Genomic DNA, 21,815 nt, shown 5'->3' on the forward strand with positions numbered 1-21,815 from the left:
GATTTCACTGATAGGTGCCAGCCTGCCCTCTCTTGTTTTATTTATTTACTTTTTTTTGTCTTATCAGTTACACTTTCTTTTTATATATTGCTCTGTGGCTCTGCCATTGTTTTTTATTTAACACAGATTGTTGGTGAAAGTTGCACAACATACAGTAGTTAACATTTAAAGTGGGTCAGAAAAGTTAATCAAAGAACGGGTGTTGTTTTGGTTTTAGGACAACTTTGAAAGGTTTTGATCCACATCAAATGTTGACTACTGTATATTAGAAAGTACTGGTGAGTATTAGTAAGACATTTTATTCAAAGCGACTTACAGTACACTCATTATGGTTCTCGAAACGCCAACTTCAGGTATTGACACTAAATTGCGTTGTATACAGAACCAACTAAACAACTACATGTTAATGCAGTGATGTCTTTTTTTGTATTTGCTTTACTCTATTTTAACATTTAGATGACCTATTATGGTCATTGATTCTCTCTTGAAAGGATAGTTCACCCCAAAATGAAAATTATGAGTCATTAATTTCGCACCCTTATGTTGTTCCAAACCTGTAAGACCTTTGTTCATCTTCGGAACACAAATTAAGATATTTTTGATGAAATCTTCGAGATTTCTGACCCACAGACAGCAAAGCACCTGACACGTTTAAGGCCCAGAAAAGTAGTAAGGACATTGTTTCAAAACTCCATGTGACATCAGTAGTTCAATCTTAATTTTATGAAGCTACAATAAGAGAATTGTTGAATGAAGTTGTTATTTTTGTTTTCTTTGCGCGTAAAAAGTATTCTTGTAGCTTCATAATATTAAGGTTGAACCACTGATGGACCATTTTCACGATGTCCTTACTATCTTTCTGGGCCTTGAACGTGTCAATTACGTTGCTGTCTATGCAGGGTCAGAAAGCTCTCGGGTTTCATAAAAAACATCTTAATTTGTTTTCTGAGGATGAATGAAGGTCTTAAGTTTGGACATGAGGGTGAGAAATTAATGACTGAATTTTCATTTTGGGGTGAACTATCCCTTTAAAAATCTTTAAAAACACTAATTTAACAATTTAAAACATTGCAAATCTCAAAATGAATATCCATTTTTGTACTGTGTAGTTCATACTGTCATGTCTAAATTCACTTGTAGCATTAAAATATTTTAGTTTTTAGTGTTTTATTTTTGATTTAGGCAAAAATAATATAGAAATGGTCACACTTTATTTTGATGGACCCTGAGTAATATTAATTAACAACATGCACTTATAATAAATTTAAGGTTATTTACTTGTAATTGTGTATGACTTATTGTTATTAGTATACTAAATACATGTACTGTAACTTGTTACGAGGATTATCTTAATCTTAACTTGTTATCTTAAAGGAGAAGTTCACTTCCAGAACAAAAATTTACAGATAATGTACTCACCCCCCTTGTCATCCAAGATGTTCATGTCTTTCTTTCTTCAGTCGTAAAAAAATTGTTTTTTGAGGGAAAACATTTCAGGATTTTTCTCCATATAATGGACTTCATTGGTGTCCGCGAGTTTGAACTTCCAAAATGCGGTTTTAAATGCAGCTTCGAAGGGCTCTAAACGATCCCAGCTGAGGAAGAAGAGTCTTATCTAGTGGTTATTTTCTAAAAAAAATTGACAATTTATATACTTTTTAACCTCAAATGCTCATCTTGTCTAGCTGCAAAAAAAGGTAAAACAGCGATATAAGACGATTTTGAAGTTGGAGAAGAAAATGAGATGGGAGTTTTTAGACCTACCCTAACTGTATTGACCCGGATTACACAGAGTTCACGCAGAGCTAGACAAGATGAGCATCTGAGGTTAAAAGGTATATAAATTATATAAAATTATAGAAATTATATTGAAACTGCATTTTGGAAGTTCAAAATCACAGACACCATTGAAGTCCACTATATGGAGCGAAATCCTGAAATGGTTTCCTTAAAAAACTTAATTTCTTTACGACTGAAGAGAGAAAGATACGAACATCGTCAGTAAATTATCTGTAAATTTTTGCTTTGGAAGTGAACTTCTCCTTTAATCTGAAGTGTTACTACTGAAATGTAATATCGATCATTCAACAGTCATTGTCTATAACAAATAAATAATTATCTGATTATTTGTATCATTTAGATAAAACATTTTTGGTGCATCCCTGCTCTAAATGTCAAACTACAACTATGTTTACAGGGGTGACTGAAAAAGACGGAGAGGGACAGAATAAAGAAAAGGAAAAAGAAAAAAAAGAAAAAGAAAAGGAAAAAGAAAAGGAAAAGGAAAAGGAAAAGGAAAAGGAAAAAGAAAAAGAAAAAGAAAAAGAAAAAGAAAAAGAAAAAAAGAAACAGAGACAGAAGGTGAAGGAACAAGCAAAGAAGAACTGAAGGTAGAAGGAGAAGTTTCGGAGAAGGAGGAAGTGCAAAAAGAGAAGGCGTGTTGGCGTGTTGGACTGAAGGTGGCCTGGGACATCCACACACCAGGTCTGGCTTTGCCTCTACAGTCTGGAGACTGCTACTATATGACAGGTACACAATCACATTCATCTGTGTCCAGAAACAGTAGACTCAAGTACATGTGTAAAGCGGATAGTACCGTCTCGGTCATGTTGAAATGCATTAGACCAGGAATTATCTTTCCCAGAGGATATACACATCTACATCCTTTTATATACATATGTGTGTCTGTTTCCCAAGGATTTTGCTTCCACAGGTTCCTTTATCATGTGTATCGGAGAGGTTAAGAAAACCAAATGTTATTTTATGAAGCGTTGTGACCCCTGTCTGAGAGCAGGACTGAGAGAGAGAATCAGTAAATCAGACTTTTATTACTGATGGCTACAACAGATGCCCCCTGTCTACGACCCCACATAAGCGCAAACCCTCTCCTCTAAATATCCCATAAAGTGTGTCTGATGACCTTGATAAGGACACTATTTATTTCCCGATTTCTGTGTACAAGCATGACTAATGCTTTCCCTCCTTATACGCACAGTTTTATCGTCTCTGTTTGGACGTTTTCATCTTTTTTTGAAGGGCTTTCCAGTGATCGGGCCTCTTTGCTGCTGGCTGCTCTAAACTAAGCATTATTTATACCTACCTAATAGCACTCTTAGTCCTGTGAAGTGACTTTAAATAAAAAGCTAAAGCAGTATAAACATAATGGGTCATAATGGGTTTCCTGGGCACAGGACAAGGGTGAAAGTGTGACTGGGAAACTGGCTCATAAACTGTTAATGACACTATGTCTTCTGGCTGAATTAGTCAGATTTTTTTCTCTCGAGTTTGTAGGAAGTGGCTTCTAAAGGTTTGTGAAGTCTAGATGGCAGGATAGTGTGTTGGGATTTTCAGCAAGCATTCATTATAGTGTAGCAGCTCACATCAGTTGCTTTTCAAAAAGGTGTAGGAAAATATAGGAAAGGAAGAAACAAAGGGAAATGAGGTACAAAAAGGAGGTGAAGGATTGAATCCACAACACAAAAAGGAAAAGGGAAAAGAGAACACAAAAATAAAAACAAAACAGAAAGAAGGAAACAAGAATAGAAGGAACGACAAGTTAGGAAAAGAAAAAAAGATGAAAGGAAAAGAGAAAAGTAGTAAGGAACAAAAAATGAGGAAATGAGGGTTGAAAAGGAAGGAAGGAAATACAGGTGCATCTCAATAAATTAGAATGTCATGGAAAAGTTCATTTATTTTAGTGATTCAACTCCAATTCAAACTCCTTTTGCTTTTACTTTTTTGCAATTACTGCCTCAGTTCGGCATGGCATGGAGGTGATCGGTCTGTGGCACTGCTGAGGTGGTGTGGAAGCCCAGGTTTCTTTGACAGTGGCCTTCAGCTCATCTGCATTTTTTGGTCTCTTGTTTCTCATTTTCCTCTTGACAATACCCCATAGATTCTCTATGGGGTTCAGGTCTGGTGAGTTTGCTGGCCAGTCAAGCACACCAACACCATGGACATTTAACCAACTTTTGGTGCTTTTGGCAGTGTGGGCAGGTGCCAAATCCTGCTGGAAAATGAAATCAGCATCTTTAAAAAGCAGTGACCTTGGTTTTCAAAAAACACAGTGGACCAACACCAGCGGATGACATTGCAATTCCTTGTCTATGTGTGGTTGCTCTTCATGCCTTGACCCCAGCCTCAGTCCATTCCTTGTGAAGTTCACCCAAATTCTTGAATCGATTTTGCTTGACAAGCCTCTCAAGGCTGTGGTTCTCTTGGTTGGTTGTGCATCTTTTTCTTCCACACTATTTCCTTCCACTCAACTTTCTGTTAACATGCTTGGATACAGCACTCTGTGAACAGCCAACTTCTTTGGCAATGAATGTTTGTGGCTTACCCTCCTTGTGAAGAGTGTCAATGATTGTCTTCTGGACAACTGTCAGATCAGCAAGTCTTCCCCATGATTGTGTAGCAAACTGAGAGACCATTTTGAAGGCTCAGGAAACTTTGGAGGTGTTTTGAGTTGATTAGCTGATTGGCATGTTAACATATTCTAATTTGTTGAGATAGTGAATTGGTGAGTTTTTGTTAAATGTGAGCCAAAATCATCACAATTAAAAGAACCAAGGACTTAAACTACTTCAGTCTGTGTGCATTGAATTTATTTAATACACAAGCTTCACAATTTGAGTTGAATTACTGAAATAAATGAACTTTTCCACAACATTCTAATTTATTGAGATGCACCTGTATGAAAATAAAGAAGTAAAGTAAGGAAAAGACAAAAAGAAGGAAAGATATTAGGTAAGGGAAGTAAAAATGATGTGTGAGGAATTTAAAGAGAGGGAAAAATGAAAAAAGAGAAGGTAAGTGGAAATGGGAGAAGGGAGAAGAAAGGAAAAAGGAAAGCAAGCAAGGAAGAAAGAGTGGAAAAGGAAAGAAGGTGTACAGAAAACAACTTACAGTTATTCAACTCCACATTCCCATGATTCTCTAACACTGTCACATCTCTTCCCCTCCATCTGCTGATGTCTCAGACTCCTGTGTGCAAATCTAATCAGTAGATTCTCAAAAATGGAATTTGGTGCTGGGTAGCGGAGAACAATTTGTTGGACCGACACCAGGCCCAGCTGGTAATAAGATTTCCTGTGCTGAATGCTCCAGGGACAGGACAGACCTAAGGAGAGGTTTTGACCCAATAGATTTAAAAGCCCGCTTTTAACTCGAGCACAGCGGCCCCTTGACGATGAGAGAATAATGATAAATATTTATTAGGGGAATCTGGTATGGCCCGTGATTCACGCTGAAGTTGTGACAGAGCCCAGGTTGAGAGAAGCAGAGTATTATTAGATAAGTGTTTTAAAGACAATGTAATGCGACAGAAAAAAATAATAGCATACAGAGGAAATAAAAATGGACAATACTGTTGTTCTCACTCCAGTTTTTGCTGCAGAGAATGCAGCAAATCCATTGATTTCAATGGGACAAATCACAGTCACGGTCACACTTTATGTTAGGTGGCTTAACTACTGTGTACTTACATTAAAAAGAAGTACAATGTACTTATAATGTTCATATTGTATTGCAAAATACTTTTGCTGCTGTTGAGGTGGGATACGGGTAAGGTTAGAAACAGTTTTGGTGTTATGGGTAGGTTAAGGTGTAATGGATTGGTCAACAGTGTAATTCTAAATATAATTACAGAAATTATTTACAGATGTAATTACATGCAGGTATTTTTTTTAAATGTAAGTACGATGTAAAAACATGTATGTACACAATAAGTGCATTATACCAAATGAATCATTTTAAATGTAAGTATATGCTAATTACCAGTCAAATTTTTGAACAGTAAGATTTCTTGTGTGTGTGTGTGTGTGTGTGTGTTGTGTGTGTGTGTGTGTGTGTGTTTTAAAGAATTTTTTTAAGAATTTTTTTTCATAATATTTTTACTATTTAAAAGAACTGTTTTCTATTTGAATATTTTTTAAATGTAATTTATTCATTTTACTTATCGAATATTCTGCTCAAAAACATTTATTATTATTATTATTATTATTATGTTGAAAACAGATGAGTAGAATTTTTTTTTTCCAGGTTTTTTTGATAAATAGACAGTTCAGAAGAACAGCATTTATCTGAAATGGAAATCTTTTGTAAAAGCATCCTTGCTAAATTAAAGTATTAATGTCTATAATTTGTTAATAATAATCGTATAATAATTGTTTCTTGAACAGCAAATCAGCATTATAGTGATTTCTGAAGGATCATGTGACACTGAAGACTGGAGCAATGATGCTAAAAATATAGCTTTGATCACATGAATAAATTCAAATAGAAAGCAGTTAGTTTAAATAGTAAAAGTATTTCACAATATTACTGCTTTTGCTGTGTTTTGGAACAGATAAATGCAGGCTTGGTGAGCAGATGAGAATTCTTTAAGAAAAAACTTTTGACTGGTGGTGTAGTTAAGGCCACCTAATATAAAGTGGGACCTATATAGGATATATACATGCTGAGTAATAGTTAAATGACCAAGACAAATAAAGGTCATAATAATATTAAAGTATGTTTCTTCTGGTTTGTGTGTGTGGCTGTTGGCATGTGATTGTGTCTATAGATGATCTGAATCGGACACATCAGCACTGTGTACTGGCTGGTGACACGGCTAGATTCAGCTCCACTCACAGAGTCGTACAGGTGAGCATCATCTTTCCAGTTGTCATGATCAGACCTCATCACCTTTCATGTTAACTCCTGAACCAGTATCTCCCTTTCTGGCTTATATGTAAATATCACACTATAACTTGTCATGTTCCTTTAGTGTTGTACAGGAACGCTGGACTACATACAGAAACGCAGCTCAGAGGCCTTGGAGAATTTACACACCGACCCTGAGAAAAACACCAAGAGCCTGAAGTCCCTCCTCCCCTCCGCCCTCCAGCACATTGAGGACATCCACAACGAGGTGTGTATTTGAACGAGATTGTGAGTGTGTTTGAAGCATTGTAAAATGTGTACTCATAACACAAAATCCCAAACGTGTGTCTCAGGCCATAACAGATGAGGTTGCTCGGAGGTTTTTTAAAGGTTGTACTTGGCATTAATTTTTCAAACCCTAAACAATAGCTCTTTCAGAGGACCTAACTATCTACGGCCTTGTGTAGGTCTCTGCTGAACCCAAAACTCACCTGGATTACCACTCAGCACCTTAAAACCCCCCTCAAAATATAAAGTCCTATATATATATATATATATATATATATATACACCTCTGCCTGGGGGCGGCAGCTTCCCCGGAGGTTACCGACCTCAGCGCTCTGACCTGATTGAGGCTATTTTGTTGAAACTGCCCACGAGGGCCCATGTGTTCTTAAATGATGTATTATTGTATTATTTATTATTGATAGTCGTTTTTATCCCAGCATGCTGTTCTAGCAGAGCTCAGCGTCTAGCTCTTGTTTTGTGTGGTGGACTGCATGGAGATTGCGGTAAGCAGCCTCTGTTGGGGGATCTGTAAAGGATCTGCAGTGTGTAGGATTAATGGAGTGTGTTAGTCCATTGATGTTGATAAAGGTGAATGTTTACCTGTGTGTTTAGGGTCGGTGTTGGTATATGGAGAGGTTGCTGGGAAAAAGATCTTTTCTGCTTTCTGTATCCTGTATCTCTCACTCCCAAGGTTTTGGACCTGCAGGGTCTTCTGAGAAGTTGTTGGATTTAGAGCTGTTTCGCCTTAAATGAAAATTCTGTCAACACTTATTTACTCTCATGTTGTTCCAAACCTGTGAACCTTGCTCCAAACCCAATGAAAGTAGAAAGTGTAAAACATCAAAAGTGTTCCATATGATTCGGCTTTCACAAAATCACATTTTCACTACATGATAATCATAGCCAAAATGATGAACAAAAACATTTTACAGACAATATAGAGATAGGAAAAGAGTCACATTTGTCTTTAACTTTTTGCTAGTGGATCATACTCAAAATGCAAGAGTAGGGAGGAGGAGAGAGCATTTGTAACCATTAATTAAAAGAGAACCCCACTTCCAGAACAACAATTTACAGGTAATTTACTCACCCCGTTGTCATCCAAGATGTTCATTTCTTTCTGTCTTCAGTCGTGAAGAAATTATAGTTTTTGAGGATAGCATTTCATGATTTTTCTCCATATAATGGACTTCATTGGTGCCCCAATTTTGAATTTCTAAAATGTAGTTTAAACGCAGCTTCTTAAAGGACTCTAAACGATCCCAGCAGAGGAAGAAGGGTCTTATCTAGCAAAACGATTTTTTAAAAAAAAAATTAAAAATTGTATACTTTAAGCACAAAAGCTTGTGTAGCACAGGCTCTGGGATGCGCGTCCACGAAACACTATGAATCACGTCTAAATTCATCGTCTCTGTACTCTGGCTCAAAAAGGTAGAGTATGGCGAAAAACTCCATCTCATTTTCTCCTACAACTTCAGAATCGTCTGACATCGTTGTACCTTTGCGTTTGACTTACTTGCACTTCCTTAGTCTTTGCGCGTTCTCTTTGTAAATACTGGGTCTGTAGTTTCGCCTACATTCGACGTGACCTTTCGACATGATTCAACTACTATTAACAACTATTAGGGGCCAGCCCTAGTGAAGACCCTAAAAAAACCATACCAACTTGTGGATAATGGACATCTGATGTCCCCTTTGAGTTGCAATCTTGCCACTTACTGTGTTGGAATATCAACCAGTGACTAACGCTATTGTGACGTGCAATATTCCAAGTCTTCTGAAGCCATGATGATAGATTTGTGTGAGGATTATGTCGTTATTTGCTGAAAATCCTCTGTCCATTATTGCTTTCACATCTACTTTGTTTATACCTATTCAAGTTTACATCAGTAATCAGATTTCCATCAGTGTATTTTTATGCAAACTTTATCAACCGAACAGAATGCACCAGTTTTGCATATGCACTTTGTATTCCCTTATATATTGTAGATGGGTTTCCAACCATGTAAGTTTTTTATGCAAATTTAGCAAAATTGAATCAGATATGTGGAACGGAAACTTCAAGATGCAAATAAAATCCCCAAAATGCACATCTAAAAACATGCATAAACAACAACACATTTATAAAATAAATGCCTATGTGCATCAAAAAAGCTTTGTTTCAAGAAGTTATGTCACCGAATACTGAAGTTTAGGGGGTGGGTAAAAAAAAAAAATCTTGATTTTGACCAGTTCTCAATATTGATTCTTAAATCCCAAGAATTGATTAGTCTAGCCTGTTTTCATTTAATGAACGGAACATTGTAGCGTATCTCCCATCTAATAAATCGCAATAAGCTTTGTACTTTGTTACTTTAGATATTCAAGAAAGTCTTGGAGTTCAAATTCTGTCCATTTTATTAAAGTATTCAAACAATAAATGCATTTTTGGTGCAGTTTAACGTGGAGTGACAGACCGTAAACTGATCGTCTCTTCTGCTTTAACACCAGTTAAAGAACAGAAGAAACATGAATTGACATCTGAATGTATATTAAAATAAGCACTATCCTACAACTTACCGAAATCCATATCCGGTCTCATCCAGTCGCCCAATCAGTGTTTCACTGATGTAATGTCACATTTACATCAGAAAAATATATTCAGTGACCATGAATTAGTTAGTCAGTTAGAAAAATTAACTCTTGAGAGGGTCATTTTGCTAAATATATGCACCATATATTATGTTCTTTAGAATTTTTACTATTTTTTTTAATGTTTAATTTGTGTTTAAATAAATCAGATTTATTTCATTTAAATGTTTATTTATATGACCAGGTGTGCATATGTGGGTTGACAGAGCAAACAGCACAGAGTGCTGACAGTGAGTCTTGTGTGAAAGATACTAGAAATCCTAACCCATTTGATCTATAAGATGCGGCAGTGCTATATCCGCAGGTCACCGTGATGAGCACCTGAGCATTAACTTAGCTAACTAGTAGTTACGGCCACGTTCAGCTGGAGATATAGGCAGACAGACTGTCCACCTGTCACTGAAAGCCTTTTGTTTCTGTCTGTTTCCTCTCTCTCTTTTTCTCCCTCCAGCATATGCAGGTGGCATTTAGTCTCAGTACCTCACAGCAGCAGACGGCTTGGCTCTAAATGCCAGTCGCATAGTTTCCAGCCTTGTGCCTGTTGCAGGCCTGCTCTGCGGGAAACTGGCCTCCATGTTGGCTCAAAGCTCTCGGCGCTGTGTGGGCTTTCAACGCAGAAGGACAGACAGACAATCAGCACGGGGGGGAACGACAGACACAAAAGCGGCTGCTAGCATTTGTAGCCTCCGGCGTCCGTAGAGAGGCTGTCAGCGGTTGGCATTGGTCTGAAGCGATTGTAGGTTTGAACCAACACAAAGTGTAGCATTTCTTTGAAGACGGCCATATGTGAAAGTGAACCCGGGGTGTCTGATCTCAGTCCAACTAAAGATGATCCTGTTCAAGCCAGTTTGAATGCTTATAAACTGATAGCCAACACAGGTATTTATGAAGCAGTATAAGAGAGTCAGGTGTGCAGTTTTACGGTCCGTTAGATAAATGACCTGTCCGCAACAGCTTTCATTGCAACAGGATTTAAAAATAAAATACATACACGTATTACTTTCTACTCTTAATACGAAACAAAATAAACATACGAAGTAAATAAACTATACGATTTTTTTTTTTTTTTTTTTTTTGCTATGAAAAAAGGTTTCTGCAATTTTTTACTTGGCCTGCACCATAAAAATATGGTCAGTTTTTTTTTTTTGCAAGAAATATTTAGGATTTTATTGATGAAATTTAGATTAAAGGGCTAGTTCACCCAATAATTAATTTTTTAGGGTGAACTCATGTTGTTCCAAATCCGTAAGACCTTCGTTCATCTTTGTAACACAAATTAAGATGAAATTCAAAAGTTTCTGACCCTGCATAGACAACAATGCAACTACCATGTTCAAGGCCCAGAAAGGTAGTCATGACATCGATTAAAATATTCCATGTGACATCAGTGGTTCAACCGAAATTTTTTGAAGCTACGAGAATCGTTTTTGTGTGCCAAGAAAACAACATTATTCAACAGTTTCTTCTCTTCCGTGTCAGTCTTTGACGCATGCTCATGAAAGTACATGAGAGTAATAACTGACACGGAGGAGAAGAAATAGTTTAATGAAGACGTTAATTTTGTTTGGAACAGTTTGGAACAACATAAGGGTTAGTAATTAAAGACAGAATTTTCATTTTTTAAATTTAATAAATGAAATTTAACCTTTTTATATATATATATATATATATATATATATATATATATATATATATATATAAAACTTTTTTAATAAAAAATATTTGCGCTTTAATGTATCGCAGTTTATAGAAAAAGCTATTTTAACAATAATCAATAATTAATCTTTCTCAAGCACCATATTAGCATATTAGAACTATTTCTGAAGCATCATGTGACACTGAATGCTGGAGTAATGATGCTGAAAATTCAGCTTTCCGTATAAATATAAAATATAATACAGTGTTAACACTAGCAGTATTTCACAGTAATTCACAATATAACTGTTTTTCTTGTATTTTTGACCTCAAACTTTTAAATGGTATTGTGTACATATTTTTAGCTATTATGTAGCTCCCTAAATTCATAAACGCACCTTTTTGTAAACACCTTGTCTAGCAACATTCTAAAGTAAGTTGCTCAATATTAATTTCTTGTTTATTGAACAGTTGTATAAAACAGTCACAACGGTGCTATTTTAAACAACAAACTCATGAAATAAAAATTCAAAATGTGACCCTGGACCACAAAACCAGTCTTAAGTAGCACCAGTATATTTGTAGCGATAGCCAAAAATTTTTCTTTTACACCAAAATCTTTAGGATATTAACCAAAAATCATGTTCCATTAAGATATTTTGTAAATTTCCTACTGTATTTATATCAAAACTTAATTTTTGTTCAGTAATATGCATTACTAAGAACTTCATTTGGACAACTTTAAAGGTGATTTTCTTAATATTTTAATTTCCAGATTTTCAAATAGTTGTATCTCAGCCAAATATTGGACCTTAGTGGAAAGCTTATTTATTTATATAGCTTTCAGATGATGTCTAAATCTCAATTTCCTAAAACTGACCCTTATGACTGGTTTTGTGGTCCAGGGTCACACATTTGTGTGCTTTCATGTCATTCCGTAGCTCCAAAACAAAGCAGCTACTTTACAGTAAAATCCAGTAAGGAGACATAGTGGATGTTCGGGTTGCTGTTCTATTGTTGTGTTTTCGGCATGTTGTTTAGTTGTAACTCTTAGCTAAGGCGCAGAGGGGCCTGTTGTTTGGAGAATGAATTTTGGAGCAGTGCTTTGTTCAACGCTTGTGGGAGGGCAAATGTGAGGTGCTTACATTTACATGTGGGGCAGACACAGATACACACGTGCACGTGGCTACATTAAGCATCCTTAGGAGGGTTAACTCATCGCTTCAAAGAGTCAAAGATGGGAAGATTCCCAGAGGAGAAAGGCTGAGAGCCTGTGGTGGATTCTGTTGCTCCCTGTAGAGAGAGAAAGTGAGAGATTGATGGGATGAAGAATGAAAGCAATGAAGTAAAGAATGAAAAGAAGCCGGCTGAGGAGGAGAGGTAAGAGAAGTGTGTGTAGGTGCGATGTTTTCGGCGTGTGATAAATCTTTACGTCTCTCCTGGGTGTTACGTAGCAGCAGACATAAACAAAGGAAACAAAACAACAAACAGGAAAACAGGAAATGCAGATGTCATCATCCCCCTTCCTATTGTGATGACACAGTTTTGATCAGCGCCACACAAAAACGCAAAGATGTTGAGTACAAAGCAAGTAGTATGTTTATGTGTGTGTGTGTGTGTGATTTGTTTTGCATCCGTTGTCCTCTAGGAGTGTGTGCGGCTACCTGCGTTCCCTTGTTAGCGTGACCTTAACGTGGGTGTTTAGTTTTGAAAATCACTCCCACCACTCCGTATAAATGCCCTTCCCCCGTTTCCCCACCTCACTGACTCAGGTGACTAGCACACAGTTCCCTCCGCTGCTCTGTTCTGCTGCTAAATTGCCCACTGATGGATGGATAGAGTTTGATAAATGGATGGACGTCTGGATTGCTGTTGTTTCAGACCGTGCTGATATAATACACTACACATAGGCCAGAGTGAGGGATAGTGAAGAATGACTGGAGCACAAAACATTTTTGTCCAACAACCACATTTTACAGACTATCAAACACACCTGACTGCTGTTTTTTTTAGTCGTTGTTAAGTAGATGTCAGCTGCTTGCTACGGTTTGACCTCTCATTCAAGGACTGGACTTCATCGGCCTAGTTTTCAAGAGCCTTTCTGCTGCAGAAAGGCAAAATGTTTTAGAGCTTGTTTTCGCTAGCTTTTAAAATTGTTCAGTAACATTATATATTGAGGTCAAAACTTACATTCACAAAATGTTCATTATTTTACCAAAATAGCAGGGATCATACAAAATGCATGTTATTTTTTATTTAGTACTGACCTGAATAAGATATTTAACATAAAAGACGTTTACATATAGTCCAAAATAATAGTTGAATTTATAAAAATGACCCTGTTCAAAAGTTTACATACACTTGATTCTTAATACTGTGTTGTTACCTGAATGAGCCACAGCTGTGTTTTTTGTTTCGTTTTGTTTAGTGATAGTTGTTTATGAGTCCTATGTTGTCCTGAACAGTTAAACTGCCTGCTGTTCTTCAAGAAAATCCTTCAGGTCCCACAAATTCTTTGGTTTTTCAGCATTTTTGTGTATTTGAAACCTTTCCAACAATGATTGTATGATTTTTAAATCCATCTTTTCACACTGAGGACAACTGAGGGATATGCAACTATTACAAATGCTCACTGATGCTCCTGAAGCTAAACCAATTCATTTAGATCCAGGGGTGTAAACTTTTGAACAGAATGAAGATGTGTACATTTTTCTTATTTTGCCTAAATATCATATTTTATTCACTTAGTACTGTCCTTTATAAACTGCAGACGATACTTACATGTTTCCCAGAAGACAAAATAAGTTAAATTTACCCTGATCTTTAAATTCCAAAAGTTTTCACCCCCCCGGCTCTTAATGCATCGTGTTTCCTTCTAAAGCATCAGTGAGCGTTTGAACCTTCTGTAGTAGTTGCATTGGAGTCCCTCAGTTGCTAGTAATTATGATAATAATAAATATCAGCTTTTCGTGTTAGCCAGAATTTATAATTCTTTTTTATGTACATTTCACAGTAAACAATGGTAATTCAAAGAAATTAAAAATAATCATAACAAATACATACAATTTTTTTTTTAAAAATTAAAAGTAAGAAATTTATAAAAAGTATTACATTTATATTTATTTTTTCTAGCATTTTAATTTATAACGTAAGTTAATTTCCCTGAAAGGTGAAAAGACTATGGCTCTTTTTTGAACATTGCTTGTCCAATCAATGCCAGACAAAGAGAGCGATTAGTGAAACCTGTTCAAAAAAAACAAAAAACAAACAAACATTAAATTTTTCAGTTCTTTTTGGTGTCTCTATTAGTGTAGAAATGACACCCTGCAGCTGTAACATCTTGACCCTGTGTTGCTCCGTTCAGGTGGAGTTTGAATGGTTGAGGCAGTACTGGTTCCAGGGCCGGCGTTACGCTCGATTCTGCAGCTGGTGGACTAAACCCATGGAACAGATGGAGAAAGACTGGAAGGAAATGGAGCGAATGGTAAGAGTGATGAAGTGAACTGTAAGCAGGCCTGCACAGAATCTGCGCCCAGATTTCCGCTGAATTCAGCACCTGACATTTAGCTCTACATGTGCGTGTTTGTTTATGAAATATTTGGACTAATTTGATTATGCTTTTAGCTACCAGTACAGTGTAGTAATCCCAGCATTGCAAACACATTTTACAATATTTAGAACTCACAATAAATGCGGTTAATGTGAAACAAGTGTGCAGATGGAGTGAGCGAATAGATTTGTTTTAACACAATCATAACACATAGTCCTTTATTTAATTATCATGCTTACCTACCATAATTTTTTTGTTTATATATACTTTTTTTTTTTTTAATTCCCATAGCAGTGTAATTGGCTCTCTATTGCATCATTGATTAGGCAGTTATTAACAAGTGCAGTTGCTTTTGTCACACAAACGTGAAGATGCTTTGTAGTTTTCTCCTTTATATTTTGTTGCGGTGGCTTAACGTAAAGAATATTCCACATAGGTATTGTGGATGTGCTGTTCTGGGAAACCTATGAGGTTTCATTTTCCACTGAGGTGAGCAGTTTGTTGTTTTCTGTAATAGTTTGTATTTTTATGTGGATGAATTCCACATTTCTTAGATTTGATTTTTGATTAGATTTTTTTTTTTGTATTATATATTCACTGCCCAAAGTTTTTGCTACAGCCATTTTATTTATTAATTTTTGACTTTGGACACTGCCTGTACCAATAGTAACCCTTCTGCCCCAGATGACCCCAGTATACAGAGTGGCATCCGGGCTTTCAGTACTGCCATAGCAGCCATGCAGAGGTTATTTAAATCTAGGTGATCACAGCTGATCAGTATTGTCTGTTTGACACATGTTTGATCCATATGTGTGTGTATGTGCTCAGCACACAGCTCTGCTCTCAGAGCTGTAGTTACTTTCAGTAGGGGGCACTGTTGTATCACCATATTCTGTCGTCCTCTCACTGCCTCTTCGCTCTTTGAGCAGTAATCACATCTAATGTGCTGCTGGGGCTAAAGACCGGCTCCTGAGCTAGCCGCTCTGTGTGTGTGTGTGTGTGTTTATGTGTGTATGAAGGGTGAGACAGTCTCACTGTGAGATACTAGTCTCCCTCTATCAAGAAACACGATTTAGAACCGCTGATATCCACCCATATATTAAAACAATTAAGTAATGTGTTCAATTGTAAACGCATGTAACATTTTTTTTTTGTTTCAATTAATGTTATGTAAGTGTCATAGATTTTTCTGCCAATGGTAAATTATGTAAGTGTTATTATGTATTATTAAATAATACAATGAGATGAAAAGATAATCTTTAATTTATGAAATTATATCATGTATGGTTTTAACCAAGTAAATCTTTAAAAAAAGAGAGAGGAAAAGGAGAAAAATTCATTCATTTAGCCATTTTTGGACTCTATTTTTCTTTTTGTAAGTTCAGCGTTAATTCTTCTTTTTTTATTATTTATATTTTTGAAATTGTGGGTGCATTTGTTTTAAGCCGTTTCCTGCATTTTATTAGTTAAACAAATATTGAATAAATGGCTCATGAATGTGAAAGCACTTAGAAAATAAATATTCATTTGAATTCCTAATATCTGATATTTTCATGGCTGATTTAAATTCATTTAAGAATGATTTCAACCGACAGTCATGGCATTTACCGCAGACATGTGTTTATCTAGATTCTTGGGAATTGTCTCGTTGGCCTTCCTGCACTTTTCTTGATTTTCCGGCAGTCCGAGCAGGTCCGGGGTTGGCCGGTCCGTGTGTTTCTCCGTGTGTTCGCCCTCTTCCTGCTGTTTATTAAAACCGCTCCTCTCCCATGGGGGTTTCTCTCTTTCGTTTTCTTTCTTGTGTCTCCCTCTCTTGCTCTTCAGGCTGTTGTGATGCAAATTTTCACCCCTCCATTTGAATGACATCCTGATAAAACAACTCTCTCTCTCGCTCATTCTGTGGTTGTCTCTCCCCCGCCTCTCTCTCTCCAACCTGTACCTCATGAATTAATGTGAGCTGCTTAATGGAAGCAACATAGGAAATATGGCGGAAAATAGAAAAGACGAAAGAAAAGAATAAAGATAGGCATTTAAATGTGCTGTGATAAGATGAGGTAAATGTTATCAAACATCAGGTCTCAAGTCCCTTTCCTCAATTTCTCTCACAGACACACACACACAGGGTGAACGTCAGGTCCCTACAGAGAAGCTATCGTACTCCTCATACACCACTGACATTTATTTAGGCTTTTAACAGTGACACTTTCTTTCTCTCCTTCTCTCGGTCTATCTATCCTGGCGCAGAAGAGATAGTTGGCTATATGCAAAATATTTTAAATACCATCCAGCCATTTTTTTTCTTCTTTCATTTGTACGTGGTTGCAGGGCTGAAAGTGAGACGGCTGAGAGTGAGACAGGCCTGTTACCAGTATCGTGGGTTTATTCTGATGTTTTAGGTCTAATTTGTCACTTTTTCCACTTCTGTCGCTCAGAGCGTCACATCAAAAAGCTTTTTTCCCTCTCTCGCTGCGTCTATTCTATCTTTCTGCCACATACGCCGTCATCAAATATTGTGTGCTGAAACATTTATTTTCAGACTGAATAGAAACTATTATGTGTTTACCGGTACAGTTTAGATGCATCTTCTGTTCCCTTTCGGTGGTGTTTGTGTTGGTCTTTATTTGTGTGCGTGTGTGTGTCGGTTCGTGCACAGTGGCCGTTTCATAATTTCATCCTCTCTGTCCAATGAAAGAAAGCGAGCGAGAGAAAGCGAGCAATCATGACTGCAGGGGTCACCATTGATATCTGATTACGTTATTGACCTAGCGTGCGCGTGTGTGTGGCAGACAGGAAGGTAAAGACCTCTCTCCCCAGCGAGAGAGTGAGAGTGAGGGTCAATGTAAATGTTATTGCAGTGTGAGCTCATTTGATCAAAGCCACTGAAAGGTTAAGCGAATCCAATCTGGTTTAGTGTGTCTGAGGGTAGGGGGTGTATATGTGTGTGAGGGCAGCGGAGAGAGAGAGAGAGAGAGAGAGAGAGAGGCGGACGCAGTGAGGGGATTATCGTATAGCCGCTGAAATGCTGGATGTGGTGCGGAGCGCTTCTCTCTGTCTCTAATGCGTTTAGACAGCAATTGGCCTTAATAACCTTTATTGACTTCAGTAGGTCAGTGCCAAGGATCTAATTATTCAAGTGTATCAATTTCATCTAGTTTAGAGCTGCCTCGTTCTGATAATTATTTTAAGGTCGACCGGGGCAATTAATCTCTATTCACTTATTTGATGAGTTTGTAAAACATTATAAATGTAATAGCTTTGCTGTGAATTTTCATCATAATAATATTCCAGAATGCCTGCCTTTCTTAGGGCCGCTGTGTATTTTTTCCTCTGTAGCTCTTTTCTGTGGCTGTTTAATCTATGCATGCTAGGGCAATGTATTACTACTGATATCTGTGATTAAAATGGATTTTAGAAATAATGTTGCAACAGTTACGCACCAGATTATTATTATTATTATTATTATTATCATTATTATTTTATTTTTTATTTTTTAGTAGTAGTATATTAATAATAATATTTGGTGTGTAACTGTTATTCACACATGCAACTAAAAAATAAACTAATAGCACTATTTAAACTATACACACACACAAACACACACACACACACATATATGACCCTGGACCACAAAACCAGTCATAGAGGTTTTAGATTTATACATCTGAAATAAATGAGCTTTCCAATATATGTATGGTTAGTTAGGATAGGACAATATTTGGCCGAGATGTAACTATTTGTAAATAATTTTTTTGCCAAAAAAATAAAATAAAATAAATTAATAATAATAAAAATAAAAATAAAAATCCAAATACTGAGAAAATCGCCTTTAAAGTTATTCAAATGAAGTTCTTAACAATGCATATTACTAAACAAAAATTAAGTTTTGATATATTTACGGTAGGAAACTTACAGAATATCTTCATGGGACATGATCTTTACTTAATAGCCTAATGATTTTTGGCATAAAAGAAAGGCGATAATTTTGTCCCATACAATGTATTGTTGGCTATTGCTACAAATATACCCGTGCTACTTATGACTGGGTTTGTGGTCCAGGGTCACATATATGTGTGTGTGTGTGTGTGTGTATGTATATGTGTATATATATATATATATATATATATATATATATATATATATTTATTTATTTATATGTGTGTGTGTTTGTGTGTGTGTATGTATATATATATATATATATATATATATATATATATATATATATGTGTATATATGTGTATGTGTGTGTGTGTTTAAGTAGTAAAAAAAAAAAAAAAATATATATATATATATATATATATACACGGACAGGTTCGTAAAAATTCTGTCATAATCTGTGATTACCGTCATTGTAATTTTCATATTTTAATTAGAATAAAATATTTAATTGCTTTTATTTTTGTTCACATTTTCGTTTTTAATCATGAACCTACAGGACGACAGCGCAGTGTTTAAAAACAACAAAATACGCTAGGGCTGGGTAAAAAAAAAAATTGATTTCTCGATTCTCATTTTAATGAACCAATATCGATTCTTAAATAACAATCAATCTTTTGGTCTATGCTGTTTTCAGTTGATGAATGAACAGTACATAGTGCATCTTCCTTCCACTAAATAGCAATGGGCTAGGCTTTGTGTTACTTTTGATATAAAACAAAGTCTCAGATTTCAATTCTATCAATTTTCTATCAAATTCAAGCAATAAATACCGTTTTGGCGTCTTTAATGTAGCGTGATAGATCCTTGTAGCTGCTGTGTACCTGCCTGTGCATAATCAAACGAATAGGAAAACATTTGTGATAGTTTTGTTTTTTGTTCTGTATTCCCTGCTCTGCTTCCAGACTGGAATGCAATCAGCACCAACTGGACAGGAGTGGGAATTACAGCTACAATTTACAATAGATCACCCTCAGTGTAATCTGTCAAAATGACAGACGGCCTTCAGATTTTTCCGTCACTAATATGAGAACTGATATTCAGTGATATTCCGCCAATGACGGAGAATTTTCGGATAATGCGACCTATCTACTGTATCTATTATATATTTTTTGTGTAACTGGTCATTTTGAAAATCTAATAATAATTACATATATATTATATAATCATGTTTTTCTTTAAAATAGATTTCAGAAAAAAATGTAGGAATAGTTACAGATTGTTATATATATATATATATATATATATATATATATATATAATCCCATAGTTTCTTCCTGTTTTGAACCACTTATATAATCATGTTTTTCTCTGAACTGTTGTCCCTTGTCAGATCAGAATGAATTACAGATCCATTTACCTGCATTTTCCTTTTGCCTGCTTAAATAACAGGAGAAATTACCTCCCAATTTCTCTTATTACACTTATAAATGGTAAATAAAAGGTGCCTAATAAATTTCACAGTAAGGGACGGTTTTTATTGGAGAATGGGGGGAAAAATAGGAGGAAGAAAAGAAGCAGGAAAAAGGGGGGCGAGGAGAAAAACACTGTACAGTAGAATTTGCGGGCAAAAGGTATTTATGATTCCCTTTGAAGTCCTTATTGAACAGGGTAAGCTGAATTTTAGCAGGCCGTGATAGTGGGGAGGGTAAATACTTAAACCCCTTTAGAGAATTTCATGCGCTGATATGCCACTTGCAGGCTGTGTGCTTGTGTTTGTGAGTGTGTGTTTGTGTTTTCTACCTACAGGGAGAGAGAGAAGGTGGTCGCTGGCTTTGTACCTGCATACAGAAGCTTTTACAGATTCTTTGGGCAGGCAGGGAGACCGGTGGGTTTGTGTGTGGGATTTTTTTATTTATTTTTTGGTGGCAGGAATGGAATGTTTGGGATGGAGTATTGTTGGTTATTATTTTTAAGCACACACAGCTATACAGGTCCCCTTAAGACCACTTATACGCAGTCAGCTAACAGATAAAAACACCACACGTTATATACCACCACCGACAAAAAACAAAAAGAAATCTATCATCTGGTAAGTCTGCTACTGGACTGATCAATTATTTTGAGGCATAACTAATCACTGGTTTTACCACAGGTTGCCAGATTAGTGGATTCAAATGTTTGAGACGTGATGTTTGATTGATCGACTACAGACTAGGCCAGACATCATGTCTAAAAAGTCTGGTTTGTAATCGTTTATGCAAGGTCCTTAGTCATCGACGTACTTTTTATTATGTATGTTTTCCACATGCATATTTAATATCTTTACATTTAAAACTTGAAAGCTGTGCATGTACACTACTTTTGAAAAGTTTAGGGGTGGTAAGATTTTTATTTTTTTTATGTTTTATGTTTTGAAAGAAGTCTCTTATGCCATCAAGACTGCGTTAATTTGATTAAAAATACACAAATATAAAATGTAATGTAAAATATTTTCACATTTTAAAACAATCATCTACTTTACAAATCATCAAATTAGTGTATTTCATAGTTTAGATGGCAAAGCTGAACTTCAACATTTTTTTTTTTATGAAGTGAATTAAAAAAATGATTATCAACATTGAAAACAGCACTGCTTTATATTTTTGTAGAAGATATTTTGTTTAATACAAAGTTCAAAAGAACATAATTTATTTGAAATAAAAATCTTTAGCGACATTTATAAATGTTTTAACTGTCATTTTTCATCAATTTAATGTTTCCTAGTGGAATGATGTTTACTTTTTTTTAAGCCTTGACCCGAAACCTCTGAACAATGGTGTATCATTATATAAAAAAGACAAGGCTTTCCCTTCAACATTGTTTCACATCAGAAAATAAATTTATGAAATGTTCTTTTTAATAGACAATATTTGTTGTTATTGTTGTTTTCATTGAGTGTCATTAGCAGACCCACATGGATTCTGCTTGCACAGCACTTTGTAGAAATCTCTATAGATTTCAACAAGATTGAAATGACCAGTGTTGCCAGAGTTCGACCATGTTTGTTTATTTAATAATTTGCCTAATTTTATTATGTTTTCAGCTACCAAAAAGAGTGTAGTACTCTATTTACCACATTAATACCTTGTTTAAGTCCATTTCCACTAAATCCCACAAATTCCAGCACACACACACACACAAAAAAAAAAGATCT

The 21,815-nt window shown here is 35.9% G+C and overlaps 1 protein-coding gene across 1 annotated transcript in view; it reads left to right on the forward strand.

Moving 5' to 3' along the window:
- The window catches only part of fto (FTO alpha-ketoglutarate dependent dioxygenase), a 166,393-nt gene that overhangs the window by 39,431 nt on the left and 105,147 nt on the right, over positions 1–21,815 (forward strand). The window contains exons 4-8 of the mRNA XM_051114696.1: positions 2,198–2,251; positions 2,359–2,529; positions 6,563–6,642; positions 6,767–6,910; positions 14,561–14,680. Of these exons, the coding sequence (XP_050970653.1) occupies positions 2,198–2,251; positions 2,359–2,529; positions 6,563–6,642; positions 6,767–6,910; positions 14,561–14,680 (569 nt within the window). The remainder of the gene's footprint in view (positions 1–2,197; positions 2,252–2,358; positions 2,530–6,562; positions 6,643–6,766; positions 6,911–14,560; positions 14,681–21,815) is intronic.

This window comes from Labeo rohita, chromosome 7, assembly GCF_022985175.1.
Source record: "Labeo rohita strain BAU-BD-2019 chromosome 7, IGBB_LRoh.1.0, whole genome shotgun sequence".
NCBI lineage: Eukaryota > Metazoa > Chordata > Actinopteri > Cypriniformes > Cyprinidae > Labeo > Labeo rohita.